This window comes from Branchiostoma lanceolatum, chromosome 14, assembly GCF_035083965.1.
Source record: "Branchiostoma lanceolatum isolate klBraLanc5 chromosome 14, klBraLanc5.hap2, whole genome shotgun sequence".
Lineage (NCBI taxonomy): Eukaryota > Metazoa > Chordata > Leptocardii > Amphioxiformes > Branchiostomatidae > Branchiostoma > Branchiostoma lanceolatum.
Genome location: NC_089735.1, coordinates 3,618,761 through 3,637,583, shown reverse-complemented (window position 1 = coordinate 3,637,583; position 18,823 = coordinate 3,618,761). Strand labels below are relative to the sequence as shown.

At 43.2% G+C, this 18,823-nt stretch overlaps 1 protein-coding gene across 1 annotated transcript in view; it reads right to left on the bottom strand.

Moving 5' to 3' along the window:
- LOC136448998 (neuropeptide FF receptor 2-like) overlaps nucleotides 1–18,205 on the bottom strand; it is a 46,149-nt gene extending 27,944 nt beyond the window's left edge. The window contains exons 1-2 of the mRNA XM_066448750.1: nucleotides 18,086–18,205; nucleotides 17,232–17,577 (exon numbers count right to left, since the gene is read on the bottom strand). Coding sequence (XP_066304847.1) covers nucleotides 17,232–17,514 — 283 coding nt within the window. The 5' untranslated portion in view covers nucleotides 17,515–17,577; nucleotides 18,086–18,205. The remainder of the gene's footprint in view (nucleotides 1–17,231; nucleotides 17,578–18,085) is intronic.
- Between the last annotated feature and the right edge of the window lie 618 nt (nucleotides 18,206–18,823).

Genomic DNA, 18,823 nt, shown 5'->3' with positions numbered 1-18,823 from the left:
TACGATAGCACAGTGCCAATGACATACCAACCGAAGGTACTTAAAAACGTGGGTCTCTTCATTTTCCACTGCCTTCAAAAAAGAAGTCAAACCCAACCATAGTCAACCTTAGTTAACTTAGAAATTTTACAGTAGTCTAGATAACTATTTTTGATTCCTATGTATTTCCATGTACTTGTTTGTCTGCAATTAGCCTTCGGGCATGAACTTGCAATAAAGTTATTATATAACAAGACAAGTGAAGAAGCGAGAGTGCTCATGACAGGGACTGAGTGCTGCTTACATAACCAACCGATGGTACTTAAATAACAAGACAAGTGAAGAAGAAACAGTGCTCATGACAGGGACTGAGTGCTGCTTACATAACCAGCCGAAAGAACTTAAATAACAAGACAGATTAGGAAGCGGAGGTCAGGAATCATCAATCATACAGCGAGCTTGATAAAGACAAATTACCCAGACTATGCTAACTAGATACGATGTACAAATTGGATCTAATAAAGAAAGAAAGACCAACTAGTAAAGCAGCAGGTCTACTTTGTCTTGATTATGATACTGGAAGCCAAAAATGAAACGTAGTGATTTCATGGTGTGCATGTGTGTAGGGGGGGGGGGGGGGGGTCGTGTGTTTGTCTGTCTGTATGTTTGTGCTTTCAGATATTTGTACTCAGCATAATTCTAAAACCCATAGATGGATTGTAATGACTAATGATATTTGACATGTGGGTAGGCCTTGTGAAGACAAAGGTCATTTGCACTGTGCTATCTTCACTTTTGACATCTGACCTCTGACCCTCAGTTGTATAACCTTTGCGATTTTGAGTTGTTATTGTCTTGAATTATTTGAGTTGTTTAATTTATTACTCCTATGTTTTATCATTCCTGTTTCATGTTATATGATTGTGTAATTGATCACTCATGAAGTTTAAGTTAAGTTATTCCTTTTGTATCCTGATTTGTTATGATTTGCCATGTAACGTAGGGCTCCCTTGGAAATCAGTTACTTGTTAACTGAAGGGACTACCCTAAAGATTAATAGATAAATAGAAAATAAATAAGACGGTCAAGGCTTGTCAATGTGTATGACGTTGATACTGCAGCAGAAGTTCCGGTTTCTGTATCTTTTGTCCTGGATACACTATGGTCTTGATTTTCTGGTGGCAGACAGCGTTTGATGTACGTAAGAAGTGGTGTAGGTTTGGGCCCCCAGACAGCTTGTTTAACTCTGTTAAGTTAAGTGGGAATTTTACTGAGGCAAACCGTGCAGAGACTGTTGAGTGTCCAAAAAATTGACAAATCTGAATAAAAACGTGATATTCGTGATAAAGAGGTTTAATCTGTCCAGTGGAGACGACAACTATCTAAAATGTAAAACAGTGAATAGGCAGCATGCATTCAAGCTACCAAACCGTTTACTTTGGTCTTTGCAATAATGAAGTCCTTTCTGATCATTACCAAGCATGTACAGGACTGTGTCTGGGTGACCAGTACCCCAGAGACCAACTCCTCCAACCTCATCCCTTTATGACTAATCTTGGAGAATGCAGAATCATTACTTTGTCTGCCAGAAGACGTCTGCTGTGGAACTTATGAAACACTGTGATGTTAGAGAAGACATATTGACAATAGGAATAGGGCGGGAGTTACTTGGCCACTTCCATCGGCCACGATAATTGGTGTCTGTCTTCACTTTCCATCAAGAATCCTCTGTCTACTATTCTACAAATAGGCAGCATATATGCAAGCAACCGAGGCGTTTGCTTTCATCTTTGCAATAATCAAGTCCTCTCTTATCATCACTACCGCCTGCACCACAAGCCATAAAAGGCCGCCTTGAACAGCAAGTCTTCGATTTTCGTAAAGGCGGTGATCCTCAGTGTGAGAAGAAAGCCGACAGGGTTCAATACTTCTGCCCTTGTCATACTGGAGACTTAAGACGCTGTCGAAGGTCGGGAAAGGTTTCTGACGGGGTCCCGCGCGATTAATCCAGGATCACAACTCATAAGCTTTTATAGAACCTCGTTGGTCTTGGAGACGTGACTTGAGGACCTCGGCCATTTGCGGGTCTCGGCGCTGGTAAGACTTTAATCCGTTTTGCGTCACGGGATTATCGCCTGAGAGGGAACCATTCATCTCTGTAACATGCAATATACTTCTGTGGCCGGGAGTCAAGCAGTCGGGCGTACCGGCAATGGGGGAGGTGCTATTTCGCAAAAGTGCAGTTTTTGTTGAAATACCCACCTAGAAATACGGAGACGGTCTATCTGAATATGAATATGAAAATGTAAAATTTTGTATTTTTTTCCCGTAATAACCACCCTGTACATACCCCCTGAAGTTTGTACCATAACTATGTACTAAACTAGTAATACTGGCTTTCAAAAAAAAATTGTATCAAAGCAAATGTCAACGGGAGTGTGTGAAATCTGATGATTAAAAAAGGCAAACTTCTTAATGGCATTTATCCAAAATCGGTTCAGCCCTGACGACCTTCACCCGGCGAGTACCCAGATCTATAAACCCGCTTTAGAACCAGAGATGAAACAAGTGTGTATGGAAACCATCGTCCTCCGAAGGAGATGGAAATGGATAGGACACCTACTGAGGAAAGATCATACATAGCAAGAGTAGCACTGAGCTGGACCCCAGAAGGCAAGAGTGGAAGCAAGGCCAACCAAAGAATACATGGCGACGAACTGTGGCAGGGAAACTGGAGTGCTTTGACCATACTTGGAATAGTACCCAGAGGGTCGCCCAGGACCGAAGGAGCTGGCGATCTTTTGTTGCTGCCCTACATGCCGGGAGGAACCAGAGATGAGTTTGAGCTGACCTTCACGTCTTGATTTACCGCCGCTGAGGTCACAAAGGTGGAGGTATCGGACTCAAGTACGCATTCTAATCCGGGTAATCTATTTCAACATCCCATCGTTCCATGTATTCAAGTTGATTTGATTTCAGTAGACGTATGAAAAGCTGCTGCCGCCGAGATGTCCGCTTACGCACATAGCCACCCATCCCCAGGATTATTTCATTTAAGATGCAAGAGCGGCGATATACAAAATACATTACTCTGCTTCGTGCCGGGACTTATCGGCGATTCGCCGTAACTACGTGAGTCCATTGTGCAGGGTGTTTTCTTGTGACGTCACAACCTATAAATCAAAAGAACCGCAGCCGCACTGTCGGTAGAGTGAGTAGATCCAAGATGACAACCGTTCATTCTCAACTCACTGACTCTGAGCCTGAAAAAAAGGAATTATTCATGATCTGGTACTTTTCTAAGACAAAAAGCTGATATAAGTTAGATGGAACTTTAATGTTTTGCTACATTTTCAAAAGCGCCCTTAACCTCTCGACAAGTCGGACGCTGAATTACGCCATCGTCACGTGACATACATAATACCTTCATGAAATGCTAACTAGAGTTCTAAAGCGCAAAGCTATCCATGATTGTTTATTCTAAGCACACTGTCGTGTACTCTGAGGAATGGGATTATGTTCTCTCAAGGAATGCGATAAGTCAACCAGTGGAAACATTGGAAAGTATTAGTGAATACGTTTTGTTCCAGTAAAGAAAAAAAAGTTCAAAAGTTGCATTGGGGTAAGTCCATTTCTTGTGTGCTGTAAATTACAGTTAAAGTCTGATCCAGAAGGAACACATCGGGAATACACTGTCTGATACGGGTACGGATATTTGGCATTTTTCCTCGGGACACACCCAAATGCAGAAATGTTCGCGGTGGGTTTATGTTCGCGTTTTCGCGGTGAACTCTTCAGCGCGAACTTAAAACCACCGCAAAACTTTTGCCCACATGACTGTAGCGGTATCAGGATAACTTGGCGCCTGGGACAACTCGGCCCCTAGACATTTGGGACAACTCAGCACCAAGAACTGTAGCTGAGGCACCCGTTTAGCTGCAGCCGGAGTTTCATGTTGTTCAGCGCCGCGTTGATCTTGCGGCCTGTAGCCCTTTTAGCCCCCGCACCTGCCTCCTTCTGTTGCTTTTCTTTCGCCGCCTCGTCCCTGTAGTCTGTTCTTCCAAGGTTCAGCGTGAGGACCCAGTCAGGATTGTGTCTGTCCCATACAGGCGCAGCCTTCCCAGAAATAAAATGGCGACCACAAACCCGCTCACTTTGGAGAATGTTCTTGGTCTCCGTGTCCGCGCGGATGATTGCCGAAATCCACAATCTCCTCCGTTCTTCAGTGAGCTTCTCGTGATCCTCTCTTTGACCGGTAACCACCTTAGGTATAGAATAAAAACCTATCCCCTCCTTCTTGTCGCTTTTCGAAACGCAACCGACAACAATGCAGTGCACCATGGCTCACCACAACGCAGTTGTAGGGCACAAAGATGGCGGATAGCAATCGTTGCTAAGACCGGGTCACGTGACTGAAAGCCGAGAATTGTTTCAAATGCGAACTTAAATCCACCGCGAACACTCCATTTTCTCTCTACCACGAAATAAGACCACGGGAACAGTACATTTGCAGTACTCAGCGATGCTGCTCGCTCCAAAAGAGCATGTTCATGATGATGATGATTTGATGATTTAGTGTATTATTCAAATTCAAAATTTACACCATGAACATATTCAGTCTCGCAGCCAACAAGTATATATCATACATAGTTAGCTGAATTGCACTGTGTGTTACATACAATCAGACTACACGGAACCAATTCACTAGGACGGTTACACATTCATTTTAAAATCATCTGATATTACCGAGATATCATTGAAAATTATTGCACATATGATTGTTATCTAAATTTGTAATTGAACTAAAAATCTTAACATATTTGTGACTATACATACATCTGATATGATTTTTGGGCTATCACTTGAGCTCAAAGTTATGGCAGATCAGATCAAACGGGGCGTGCGGACAGATGTTGAAATCAATGAAAGCTACATTGTTCGGATATTAATCAAGTATTGTTCAAGTTGGGTACAGCTATGATGGATAGGGTAAGAGGAAATATGGTCAACTGCCCACAATCTGCCAACCTTAACTAACCTCTGCTGACTAGCGGTAAATTGACTCCCATCAAAAATGTATTTGTTGAATGGAATATCCGCGGGTGGGAGGCAGCAAGGCGTGGTGCGTCTCCATGTAGGCCATTAGAAACAGTTTCAATTACTATAATCCGTTCCGTAGCGAAGCGATTTTCTAAGTCATTGCTGCAAGATCTTTAAACTGTCCACTTTCTCTGTCCTTGGCTTTGCTAGCCGCTGCAGAAAAAAGGTACTCATTAAAAAAAGGGAAGATCTGACGGTTACGACGTAAGATAGATGAGTATATAACAATCACCGCCTACGCCGACCCGGTAACTCAAATCAATACCTTCTTAGTGACAGGGCCCGGGGTTTACTTTAACGACCGGCTCGCTGCTTCGTACGACGCAGGCTTCTCATTACGAAGATTGTCCATGTAGTTATAGATGTGAGAATAGCGGCGATGAGAGCTATTTCGCACCCCAGCAGCGAATGTATCACGCTGTGAAAACCTTCCAATTACCGCGTGAAATCGGGATGGTCAATACGATTTCTTCTGGAGAAAGCGTGGGATTAAGTCTTCAAGATATATTTTCCGCCGTAGCTAAGAGAATCATTTATCAACAGAGACACATTCTACCTGCTGTCGATCGTACTGCCACCACCACTGCCTTCTCCAAAAGGAAACTCACGACATCGCTAAGCCCCCCCCCCCCTCTCACTGGACCCGCGGCACGCTGGCGACGTCGCTGCGGTCGATCGAATTGGCAAAGCTCTCAACAAATTTCATCGACATAAAAGAGTGCTTAAAGCTTTGTGTGTTTTGTTGTCTTGTTGGTCATACTTGTGCGTTTTGAATGATATTCCCATTATAAAGTCAAGGCTAACACAAAGCCAGTTTAGGACGCAGCGACGACGCCAGCGTGCCGCGGGTCCAGTGAGAGGGGGGCTTAAAAAACCCTTACTTCAAGCATACGACCTCTCATAGATACGGTTGTATACATGCTACTCAAATACGACACTTTGCATTGTCTTGTCAACAGGGCAGGTCCGTTGTTATAGCCACTAGCCATGACAACGCATGACATTCGGAGCCAAACCAATAGAAATATGTTTTGTACCATATTAACACGGATCACTAGCACTGGAGGATCCTGGAGGAGCCTTGCAACTGAACGTTCCAGAAGCCCCCCTCTCACTGGACCCGCGGCACGCTGGCGGCGTCGCTGCATCCTGAACTGGATCTGTGTTACCCTTGACTTTATAATGGGAATATCATCCAAAACGTACGACAAAAAAGACAACAAAACAAACAAAGCTTTAAAAGATTCGTTTTTTTGTCGATGAAATTCGTTGAGTGCTTTGTCAATTCGATCGGCCGCAGCGATGCCGCCAGCGTGCCGCGGGTCCAGTGAGAGGGGGATTAGATGGAGGTGTACACAGTCCGGGCAGCTAAAATCAGGAGAAGCTATGCTGATGTACGTACAGCGCAGAAGGAAAGCGGACCCGCAGAGAAGGACTTTAGGCCCCCTCTCATTGGGCTACGGTACTGTTGCGGTAACGTGCGGTAGCGTGGAAATGGCTACCGCCGCAGTGCCGTGCACAGACCTCAGCGTACCGTCCTAGTGACGTGTCAGTGCCGTACCAGTGCCGGTCCACACCGCCGGCGTGCCGGTTGAAATGGCGTTTTTTTTCAAAATTTGAAAAAAAACGCAAGTGGCAAAGTGCCGCGCGCTCGCCGGGAGCTTACCGGGAGCTCACCGCACGCGCTATTGTGTAAAAGTGATATGTCAGTTTCAAGGTTATACGTATATTCTATAGCATGTTACCTTTGTTGCACCAAGTGTCATAAGTGAAAATCCTTTTAAAACTTGAAATCAATTTTTGATGCATTTTTTTATAATTTTGCATTGTATTTTGATCCATTGACAGCACTGCGATTTCTGATTAATTGAAAGCACTACCATCAGACTGCAATCGGCCCATTTCCCTAGCTATTGATCTGTTTAAGAGTTTGGTTAAACCTAATTGACTGCATTGTAGTAAGGTTGATGATTGTAGCTGTAGATCCTCTGATATTTTCATTGGGATATTGCTTAATCCCACTGAAAATTAGATCTCTGCATTGTACATTTATTCCAGTACGGAAGTTGATAGCCTAGTCGCTCAGGAAAGGAATCAGACCACTTGTCTACATGCACTCGCCCTGCTCTTGTGCCATTCAAGAAATACAGTAACTGAACTTGATGTACCAGTCAGGCACTGTATCGCAAATTTTCCTCAATATTTCGCCGTATGGGTGAATTTGAAGAATAGTCAAACATAGTTGATTAGATACTCTCGCTAAGATTAGATAATTTACCTACTAACAGGATTATTAAAAAAAACATACGACACTTCATCATTCGAAGAAGAAAATGACTGGGCTACTCACGTTCAGGACATGCTATGTAGACATGTTTGGCTTAGCCTCGCAGTTAGTACCAACCGTTTTGGATATACATTTAAAGAAAGTGTGAAACTCACGTTTCTCCCTGGCTGGAGGGAACCACTTAGAAATTTTAGTAAACTCCACACATATTATAAAATCAAAAATCACTTTGGCAGGGAAGACTATATCACATCAAATCATAATAAACCGTTTGTAAAAACCATACCTAAACTGAGAATCAGCGCATATTGTCTAGAAATTGAAAAGGATCGACACCACAACACACCAGGCACTCACAGATTATGTCCCACATGTAATGAAAATATTGAAGATAAATTTCAATTTGTGATTACCATGGCCTGTCCCACTTATGGCAAAGAGACAGATGCGCTGTTACAAAGTATTACTACTAACTTTGAAGACAAACTTCACCCTATCTGGTACTCAAAACGATATGTCCCATGTATTGTTGTCATGTCCAACTCCTATACCACCTACATAAGTCAATTTTATTATACTTCATCCTAAAAGCGAGGGAAAAATAATCCATACATGGCTTTATTGTAATCCATACACTTTTATCGATAATGTTTTGTACTTATAATTGTAGGATAGGTTAGCCTTGCAGTATTGTTGATTTAGTGCCATATATTGTACCATATACGATTGTCGAACAACAAAGTTCATTCAATAACTTGCTCATCTGGACTTCAAACGCAAATGCGCCGCACGTCAGTGAGAGTGCAAATGAAAATTGGTGAAAGAAACGCAACGGTACCGTAAAAATCTGCCGTGGCAGTGCCGCAACAGTACCGTAGCCCAATGAGAGGGGGCCTTTTGGAACAGACCTGAGTCAGCCTACAGATGTGAGCTATGTGGCAGAGACATTCTCGTATAGTTCTCGTTCGCCATACCCGATGCTGTATGGCCGATGTGAATTGGGGTTTTACCATGATCAGTATTTACCGAGGGAGGCTATAGCATTGATCTGTATCAATATAGCCGGTATAACCGCCCTTCGGCGTAACACACCAGCTTCGCAGGTACGCGGCGAAGATGTACATTGTTGTGACTTGTTGCCTTCGATGGCCGGCAACAAGACTCTCAATTATGAAGTACCTCTTTCATAACCGACCAGGTCAAAAGATACAAAAATTGAAGTTCTGCTGTAGTACCAAGGCCACATACGAGGGGGCCCAAAATCGACTTTAGTTTTCGGCTTCACATCACCCGCCCACACACCAAATATCATCATAATCCATCAAGAGGCTCTTGAGTTATGCTGACTAGAGTAGTCCGGAAACACAGACAGACAAACAGACAAACAGACAGACACACCCAAAACAATATCTCCATTTTTCATGGGCACTACATGGTTCACAAGCGAATTTTGAAAATCGTTGGACTCATTGTATGAATGTTGCCATGAGAACGGTAGAATCCAATTTCCAGTATTTGTTTTTATTCTCAGCAATGTAAATACTAAACGATACAGTATATCCTTGGATCAGTGTAAACAATGAAACCTAATATTTGCTTATCTTACCCAAATCGCTGGATCACAACTAATATTTCCGCACTTAATTCTGAATCGTCCGGATTAATGAAGGACGATCCCGATTCTGTAGGATTACGTGACTTTAATCGGAAGATTCCCCCTTTCATGAGATTAAGCGAGCGTAATCTTCTTCTTCCCAAGGACTGCTTGTTGTCTAATGGACTATTTATGATCGACTTAATCGGCAATTTTATGTAATGATGTACAAGAGGATAAATATTTTTTGTATGTACACAGTGGCTGTATGTCTTGATGTTTGTATGTATGTGTCTATATGTATTTGTGTGTCCGTGTAACAAATGCTTAGATGCATATTGACGACACTGAAGTAGTTAAGCATGCACATATTGTGCCACTATCACTGCATTCTTAAGGGAACATAACTTTGCAAAACTGTGTGATAACAATTGATACACAACCATCCAGAACTCAAAACATTAAGATATCATCTCGTGCCATCTTTCCAATTTCTAGTCTTCTATCAAAGATCGCTTATCAGATCGGATTAGTTTTGGAGACCATTGTTTTGTATATTACATAACAAAACAATGATGCTTAAAAATATAACATCTAACGCTAATATATCCCCCCATTATGCAATACGGTCCGCTGAACATCAATGCTGTTATGGAACAGATTACATAAGGAGCAACTTACATAATGCTCCCTATGGACGGCACCATACTGTGAATGCTGCACCAAGATCGCCTCACGTAAAACATTAAAGTTCCAACCAATGATTCATGTCCTCCCGTTCCATGTCGGTTCGAACAGCACGGAAAGCCCTGTACCTTTATGTGTTGTACGTGCTCGCCGCCCACTGGCGAAGCGAATGGGCCGTGAAAGTGGGGGTATGCGGACTCTCGTGCGTCCCAATATTACAAGGCGTCCGTTCGTCTGTGATAACCAACATACTGTTTCATCTACTTGCACTTTAATTTCGTTTTACCCGAAGTATACGCCAAGTATATCACCTGTTTTTCTGATAACACTATGTTTATATTAGTGTCTGGGTACAGTAACAGTTTTACCTACAGCAGACTTCAGGACAACACAAGCAACAAGAAGGAATCAAAGATCTTTATAAATATCTAAAGTCTTTGTGAATTTCTTATTCTATTTCAATCTGTAAATTTCTCGCTACTTCTGTCTTACAATTTTCTGCCAGTGGGACCAACTTTGGACCAAGCCAACCTTTGCACCCTGCCGGTATCCGGTTACACCACCGTTCGCCTCACTCTACACCATTCAAAGAACTGCGGACACACAACAGGACAAACAAACAAACAAACAAACAAACAAACACACAGACCAAAAACAATACCTCCGTTTAACAGAGGTAATAATGTCATTTATTCTGTTTGTTCCAGAGACGTCACGTCGTCGACAATATCATATCAAGTGTGAAATGCTACTGTGTGTTTTTGAGGGACCATCAGAAGTGCTGGCCCTTGTGTGTACCAACCCCCCCCCCCCTCCGTGCCTCTGAGAATACGATAACCCATTTCCTTCCCTCCTGAGAGTAATGTCTCACAGATCCGTTTTCTATATGGCGCCGTCACTGCCTGCAACCCTCACTTACATCGATCACAGGCAAGGCACTGGGATATAGATATAACACGCTCACGATATCATTCTTCTGCTGTGTATACACAGATATCAAAGAAAAGCTTTTTATCTTAATGTGTGTTGAGATATCAGATTGTTGAGTCAGCCTTAACGGAAGTATTATCTTCGGAGCTGTAGAGACCCCAACACGTCATGGTTACAATGATGTAGTTCCAACTGACAGATTTTTCAGATTTTCCTTCACGGCTTATTTGATCTCAGCCTTGGGGGCAGAGTAACTTATCTGTACCTAAGTACTTTATCGCACTGTTGGCATCTAGGCGGCCATTGACAACTGGTTTGATGTTGTCAAAACTTTCCATTGCATCTAGTGAAGTGCTGACCAAGCCATAATTTCTTGGCAACTTTCATGGGCCCCTATTGCTCTTTGTGTATCTTATCTAGTGCGGAAGGACTTAAGCTTAGTTCCCCCCTCCCCAAGAACTCATGCTTCATGTCTGTTATATGTGACCTTAAAAACAAAGTCGTGATAAGGGCTTTGAAGTTACATCAAGGTCTCGCTTGAAAAGGTTTGTGATTCATGATTTGCTTTGACAATTTAGTTTCTCTTTGCCTATCGCAAACTTGAAGAATCGCGAACGCTTCGATTTTCCTCCTACTGTGATATTGAACGGGTGCGTATGTTACCGAATAATCAAACATTGAAAAAAAAACGTATGGTAGGGCGACGAGTGCGTGGTGGTGCTTCGGTAAACTTGTGGCCAGCCATTTTCCAATTGACAGACAAATACGATGAAAGTGGGCTTGACTAAACAACAATGCACAGGATAGCCTTGTAGCTCGCCTAATAAATACACCATTGCTAGGCTATTGGTATAATAAAACCTGGTCTTAGTCACTGACGAAAAACGTCAGCGGATGCTGTCTGAAACGTCTGACTTTCAAAATTTTATTCAGTTGCTTGAGTAACTATTTTTGGCGCTCTGTCAGGCTAGGCTGTACAGTGGTTTCCACTGATGCGGTAGAATTGTTGCCTGATTAATTTGAAGCTTTTTGCTGTGACTCTACTTTGTACCTTTTTGGTAAAAATGTCTTTATAAAGGACCATGAGACAGTCAACAATCTGGTGCAAATATGTAATTTAGCAACCTTCAAACAAGGGTGTGTGGAGGTTGCTAAATTACCTGATTGTACCAAATGTCGTCGGTGCATCAACTACTAGAAATACAGAAATGTTCGCGGTTGTTTATGTTTGCGGTTTTCGCGGTAAGCTCTTCGCTGCGGACCTAAAACCACCGTGAAATTTGTTGACCCTCCTTCAACTGTCTACGTTTGTCTCAAACTTAAAACCACCGCGAACACTCCATTTCCTCCCTACCGCGAAACTAAAACCTGGCGAACTTAAATGCATTTGCAGCATCATGGCAAAGAAACCAAATATATATTTTTTTGGATATCATATATTACTGAAAGATTCCAGGAAATCGCTTTGGTGTTTTTAAGGAAATTCTGCACATTTCTTTTCAACCGTGCCACAGAATACTAGTATAACGGTATCTGTTTTAGTTTAATGTCATCACATCAGATAATCTGGACACGTACACGGAACTGTGCTCCACCCATCCATACACCTACGCCTCTGTACCAGCCGCATATGAACATCCCACCCGGAAATGATTTTTCACCTTTCAAAGAAAAAACTGATATCCTCAGGAAGCTACAGAGTGAAAACCTTTAGGCTGTGGAATGGTGAAAAACAGCGGTCCCAAAATAAAACCAGTGAAAATAACAAGTAGTGTTTTACAGAGACGCGAATCAAGCTCAAACCGACGTTTTCACATTGCCTTAGTCACCAGATTCCATTTAAACACAGTGATCCCAGAAATAGAACAGGTGAAAATAGAAATGATGGTTTCACAAAGACGCAAATCAAACTCACGTTGCCATCTTCATGTTTCTTTAGTTACCAGATCTGAACAAAGCGATCCAAAGATAAAAAGAGGAAAAGTAGCAATCATGGTTTCACAAAGACGCAAATCAAACTCACATTGCCTTCTTCATGTTTCTTTAGTTAGCAGATCTGAACAAAGCGAGTCAGAGATAGAAAAAGAGATGATAGCAATGATGGTTTCACAAAGACGCAAATCAAGTTACACGGACATTTCCACGTTGCTGTAGTTACCAGATTTGAACACAGCGATCGTAAGATAAGAAATAAAGGAACGTTTTGCAACAGATAAGTAACCTGCGTAGCAATGCCGTACCTCCTTGGGTATTTTTTAAGAATGTCTCCCAGTTACGTGATCGATGTTCACTGTTTACTATGGCATTGGCCCTTTTCACTTGTTGGATGATGTAAACAGTTTTTGTTCCTTTTTAATTATGTTAACAGTTGTTACTCACTTCAGTAAACAGGCTATAACCTGTCATCTGTAATCATACCATGGAGCTAATAAAAACCCAGCTGTGACGTGACGTGCGCACGACTTTTCTATATTATGTCTGTCCAGTTTGTGAATAGACAGGAAACTTAGATGTTATTTCCACCACCGCCAATGCCTCTGACCAAGGCTACTGAAATAATAGTAGTCATGGTTTTACAAAGAATTAAATTGAGCTCACATCGGTATTTCTGCGTTGCCATAATTATCAGATATTTAACACAGGGATTGAAAAGCAAACAAATGAAAGTTGCAATCATGGTTTCGCCAGAACGGAAATCAGCCACCCACGGAAGTTTTCAGGTTGCCGTGGATACCAGATGTGACGCATTAGTTAAAATCGCAAACCTTTGATATGAACGGCTTTATGTAAAGCTTACATAAGGCCACAACGCATTAAAATAAATAGCCTTGAGTCCGACAATGGGGCGTAATGCTACTTTGCGTTAAGGCGGAAATATCAGTTTGCTATCCGGCCTTTAACCAAGGCCAAACCAAACCTGCAGCTCTACGAGGTTTACCCAAGGTTGTCCATCTGGAATCTTCAACCAGATCTACGGGTGGCGAGACAGTACCCAAACAATATACAACTGGCCCGTTGGATAATGAATAAATGAGTGAATACCTTTATTGCACACATACACACTGGGCTAAGTACAGGTCACAAGAAAAGAATAATTTCCAGATGCATCTATACATTGTCAAGTTACTACAAGAATCATGATCTAATTGAATCTGGCGTCTCCTCGCTTCTTTGTAATGACGAAAATGTAAGACCAGATACATTCAATCAATCGTTCGCAGGCATCAGTGTCTGATGCATGGCGGCAACAGACATGCATAGGGCTCGCCAGGCTGGTCTATTCTCGGAATAGACCCTCCAGTCGATACATTGTATGTTTCAAAACTCATTAGAAATTCATGAGTTGTCTAAACTCATTAGAAATATGAATTTGTCTGTATTACTTGTGTTGGCAACCACAGAGCAGGGCGAACCTACATGCATGGAGTAGGGGAACAAAGCTCTTTGTTTGTTGCATATTGTTTGGCCGGTCGGGTACTGTCTCGCCATTCGTTCGTCTGCTTAAAGATTAGTCCATATGGTTAAAAACCGATCTTTAGGATATCTTTGAAACTACACACCGTCCTGCACAGGGTGTACATTTTCTTATTACTGTCTGGATACTGTCTGAAACCTTTGTCTAACCTGAACGTGTCTGATATCAAATAACGGCACACGTGTGGCTTCGAAATGCCAAAACCATTACGTCCGAGAAAACAGCTGCTATCCGGATTACCGCCGACGGAAGTTTTCAGACTAACGGATTTAACGGCAGAATTAGATTTCACGTACAAAACTTGTGAATACCTTAACACACACGGAAGGAAACAAGTGTGTTTTAGATGGTGAACAAATATTGGTTTCCTCTGTTGGCAGCACATTTAACAACTGACGTACTTTCCATGGGCAAATAGTACTGGGCAACCTCAAGCCAACCGTACACACTCACGCCGTATCTTCAGAAAAGACGCTGTAGCCGCATAGTTCCCGTTTAGAACTTTATTCAGGCCCACATCCAGATTAGTTTCACATTGTGTGTGGCTTTCTCGATGTACTTTCCATGATTTCAGTCGCCAGGACAGAAATAGATTTCACTAACAAAATATGTTGATACTTCACGTTCCAATGAAAAAGTGTTGTTTCTTTTAGATGGCGAAAAATGTTAGCTTCCTTTTGATTTCGCGGTAAGGAGAAAATGGAGTGTTCGCGGTGGGTTTGAGGTTGAAACAAGAGGTACACCAAATAACAGTTACTCAAGCAACTGGGTATGATTTTGGAAACGTTCAGACGTTTCAAGTAGCATCCACTACTTTTCTTCAGTGACTCTGAGCAAGATCTGTCGAACAGCAGGTTTAACCACGAACTATGAATGTATATGCAAATAAAGAGAAGACAACTTTTAGATATTCCATTAGGGAAACAAATTAGACAAAGTCCGAAGACAAGGGTGATGTAAAAGAGACAACAGCTTTTATTGTTTTGATATAGGAGCTAAAGCTAAAGCTGGTTCGCAGGGTATGCGGGCTGAAGTAGGAATGAAGAGATGGTGGTTTTTTACCGCAAACATAACATCACCGCGATCATTTCTCCTTTTACTGTATTTCACAACTAAAGTACTATCCGTGATTTCAGCGGTCTCTTGTTTAACTTGATATCACCGTGAGGGAACTGTTCGCGGCGCTTCGGTGACTAACAACGAAAACCTCTTACAGTAATGATATAATGGGAGAACGCAAAGCCGACCATAACTGGCCTACATCTAAAACCTTTTCTGTTAATGATATAATACACAAGAGCTCAGCGTTCCCAAAGAGACAGAATCATCCTGACAGTTACGGAAAAACCCGTCCAGTCTGATCATGATACGGATTTCAAATGCCCCTGAGAAGATTCATTGATACGCACGTCGCTGCCATACATAAAGTACATTTGGACGTCCGCTGCGAAATCACTGCCAAAAAGTAAATTCGTTTGGCATGCATACAGCCAGGGCAGTGGTCATAAACTGGAGAGCACTCTGTCATCGCGGCCATTGAGACTGCGCGGGTGCATATAAACGGGTGACGAATTGCACACCTACGGTCCGACCTGGTCTCAAACTATAAACACGTATGTTTAACGATGAAAGATGATATAACTCCGTACATAACTGCAATTAATAACTTGACTCCGTATGGTAGGTGAAGGTAAAGGTAGTTCCATAGCCTTTTTGAGACCGTAGGTGCGGTGCGTTGTTATCCACCGTGTCCAAGGCACGGTATTGGAAGGAGAATCCCAACCATTTCATTCCACTGCCTTTTACCTCCCCAACTGAAGTCAGGTACCCATTTTTACACCTTGGTGGAGTGAAGAAGGTCGTGTAACGTACATTTTACAAGGACGCAATGTCTAGCTGGGAATGGCAGGAATCGAACCCCTGACTTCTCGATCTCGGGTCAGCTAGTACGATCTGATATACCCCGTATGGTCTAACTCTAAAATCCGCCTCCCCTACAAAATAAAGGGGAATACTAAGATATGAAGTTGAGCTCTTGGCCCCATCTAGTTGTTAACCAGGAGATCCCGGTTCAATCCTGGGGAGGGTATCTTGGTTGGGGCTGCACCCGTCTTTCGGAAGGGATGTAAAATGTGGGCACTGTGTTGGAAGAGGAGCCTCATGCACGTTAAAGGAGAAGGGCTAGCAAACCCCTCCCTGTAAAAAAAATATACCCTGCTACTGAAACAGGAGGGAAACTTGCTGCCCTTTGTGCCACTAGGCACTATAACATAACCACAAACAACAACAACAACTAAGATGTGGAAAGGATCCACCTACCTGTGACAATGTTTCTGATGATAGAAACGGACATTGGGTTTCTATGAGCATCGCCATTTAATATGGTAGGAGGGGGAGCACTGATTCGTGATTTTCAACATGGGTCAGATTCTCTATGCTGGGGAAGATAGTTTCCACTTGGGAAACAGGGACATGGACGAGCTCCGAGTGGTGTAACTCTGAAATCCGCCTCCCCTACAAAAGGAGGGGACTGAGGCACTGAGACACGCGGTTTAGCCTCAACCAGGCCTTCCTACGGGAGTACGGATCGTAGGATTCGGCAAAAGCAAGAATGATTGACCAGGGGAGTCAGTCCGAGGGGAGGCTATCATTTCCCCCTCCAAACTGCCCAGCTAGTCAAACCTTATGGTGGCCAAACTGCCCTGGCACATTATTCTCCCTACAGCCAGCGTAGTTAGTCTGGTTAAGGATGTTAAAACTACCTTGGTATAGAAGAGACTAAAACGCTGCTGTGTTACGCCGAAAGGCTATAAAGATAACCTCCATTAACATTGATCCGCCGAGTTACATGTACATTTTGAAAAACAGTGAGTTTGAGAGATCTCTAGTGCAGCACCCCAATCCCCATGTATGCATAGGAGTGTGTTATACGAGGGGGTGGGGTGTTGGTTTGGATATCTGTTTGGACGTATCTTTGAAGGGTGGCGGAAATATATGTACCCTGGTGGAATTATGTTAGTAGATGTTACAGATACAGAATACAGATACAGAAACAGAAACCTATTTTCATTCAAGAGCATTTCGCATCCCAAGGGCTGAATTGCATGTTCTGCACAAAACGCACACAGTTAAAAACATTAAAAATAACATGTGACACCTGGACAAGACGGTCCCCCTACCTGTGACGATGTTGCTGATGAGAGTCACGGGCATGCAGAACAGCGCCACCAGCAGATCCGCCGCCGCAAGGTTGAAGATGAAGAAGTTGGTGACGGTGTGCAGGTTGTGGTACTTGGCGACGACGACGCAGACGAACGAGTTGCCCACCACGCACAGCACGAAGCAGAGGGTGTACCCCACGATGAACACCAGGGTGACCAGCGGGCCCTGCTTGTAGGTCGAGTAGTCGCCCGCCAAGGAGGAGGCGTTGGAGCTGTTGTAGGGCTCTTCGGTGATTTCCATCGTTGATCGGCGTTGGTCTAGCGGCTTGTCTCAGATTGAAGCGAGTACGGGAATGCAAACACTCTGTGTGGTGAAACAGAATTTCACGTGAGACGATATAAAGGGGTTACGTACAGCAACTAGCCTCAACCAGGCCTTCCTACGGTGGTATGGGTCGTAGAATTCGGCAACAAAAGGGAATGATTTGCCAGAAGAGTCAGTCCACGGTAAAGTTAACGTTTCCCCCTGCGCCTCAGAATGAAACCCTCCGGTGGCCAAACTCCCCTGGCAAATATTCTCCGTATAGCCGGCGTGGTTAGTCTGGTAGAGACATTAATGCAACACTGATGCACAGCGCAGATGAAAAGCGCACCCGGAGAAAAGAACTTTGCAAGAGAACTGAGTCAGCTTGCAGATGTGCCCTATGCGGCAGAGACTGTCATACTCGTATAGGACTGTTTAGCCATAGCCGAAGCTGTAGGGCTGGTGTGAATTAGGATTTTACCACGGTCAGTATCGACTGGAGGAGGCCATATCACAACAACACTGAAAGGTGAGAAAATATCTTCACGCGACAGAGACCAGACCTTACCTCGTCCTTTCAGCGGATTCAGGGAGGCGCTTTGTTCCTCTCGTGATGATCTCTCGCTAGCAGACACCAACCTAACCGAGCGGCGTGGAACCACGCCGCAAATCAATATACCAGTGTATGAGGGACTATCCGCTTCTTATAGAGGGGACTTGTTAAACCAATCGCGGGAAAGTGCATTGATCATTGTGCCGGGGGGGGGGGGGACATGGTAGAAAGCACGCGTCGGCAAATTGATGTGGAACGGAGGTCTGAAAACCAAGTCAATGATTTGATTGTGCAAACTTAATTGAAGCCCATTCCATGTGTTTGTTATTGAATTGGTTGGCTGATGCAGTCTGAGAATGTTGTTTTCGCGACGCTTCTCTGAAGTAGGCTAGATGAAAGGGAATGCAACGTCATAAGTCGCTTCATGATATTATATTGTATGTTTTTCAAACGATGCCGAATAATGGTGTTTTTAGTCAACTTTTAACATGGTGTATGAGGTTAACCGTTGTAATATTCGCGCAATTTATCAATTCTCGTACTAATGTACTATTTACTTACAAACGAATTATTCTTGTGGACCAACCACTCGCTATTTGTTCAACAGACCAATCGCGGGGGAATTTATATTGATTATATTGCCTAGGGAGTAAGGTACAAAGAATCTGTCGGCAAATCAGTGTGTAACGGAGGTCTGAAAACGAACTCAATGATTTGATTGTGCAAACGCAAATGAAGTCGATGTGTTTGTTC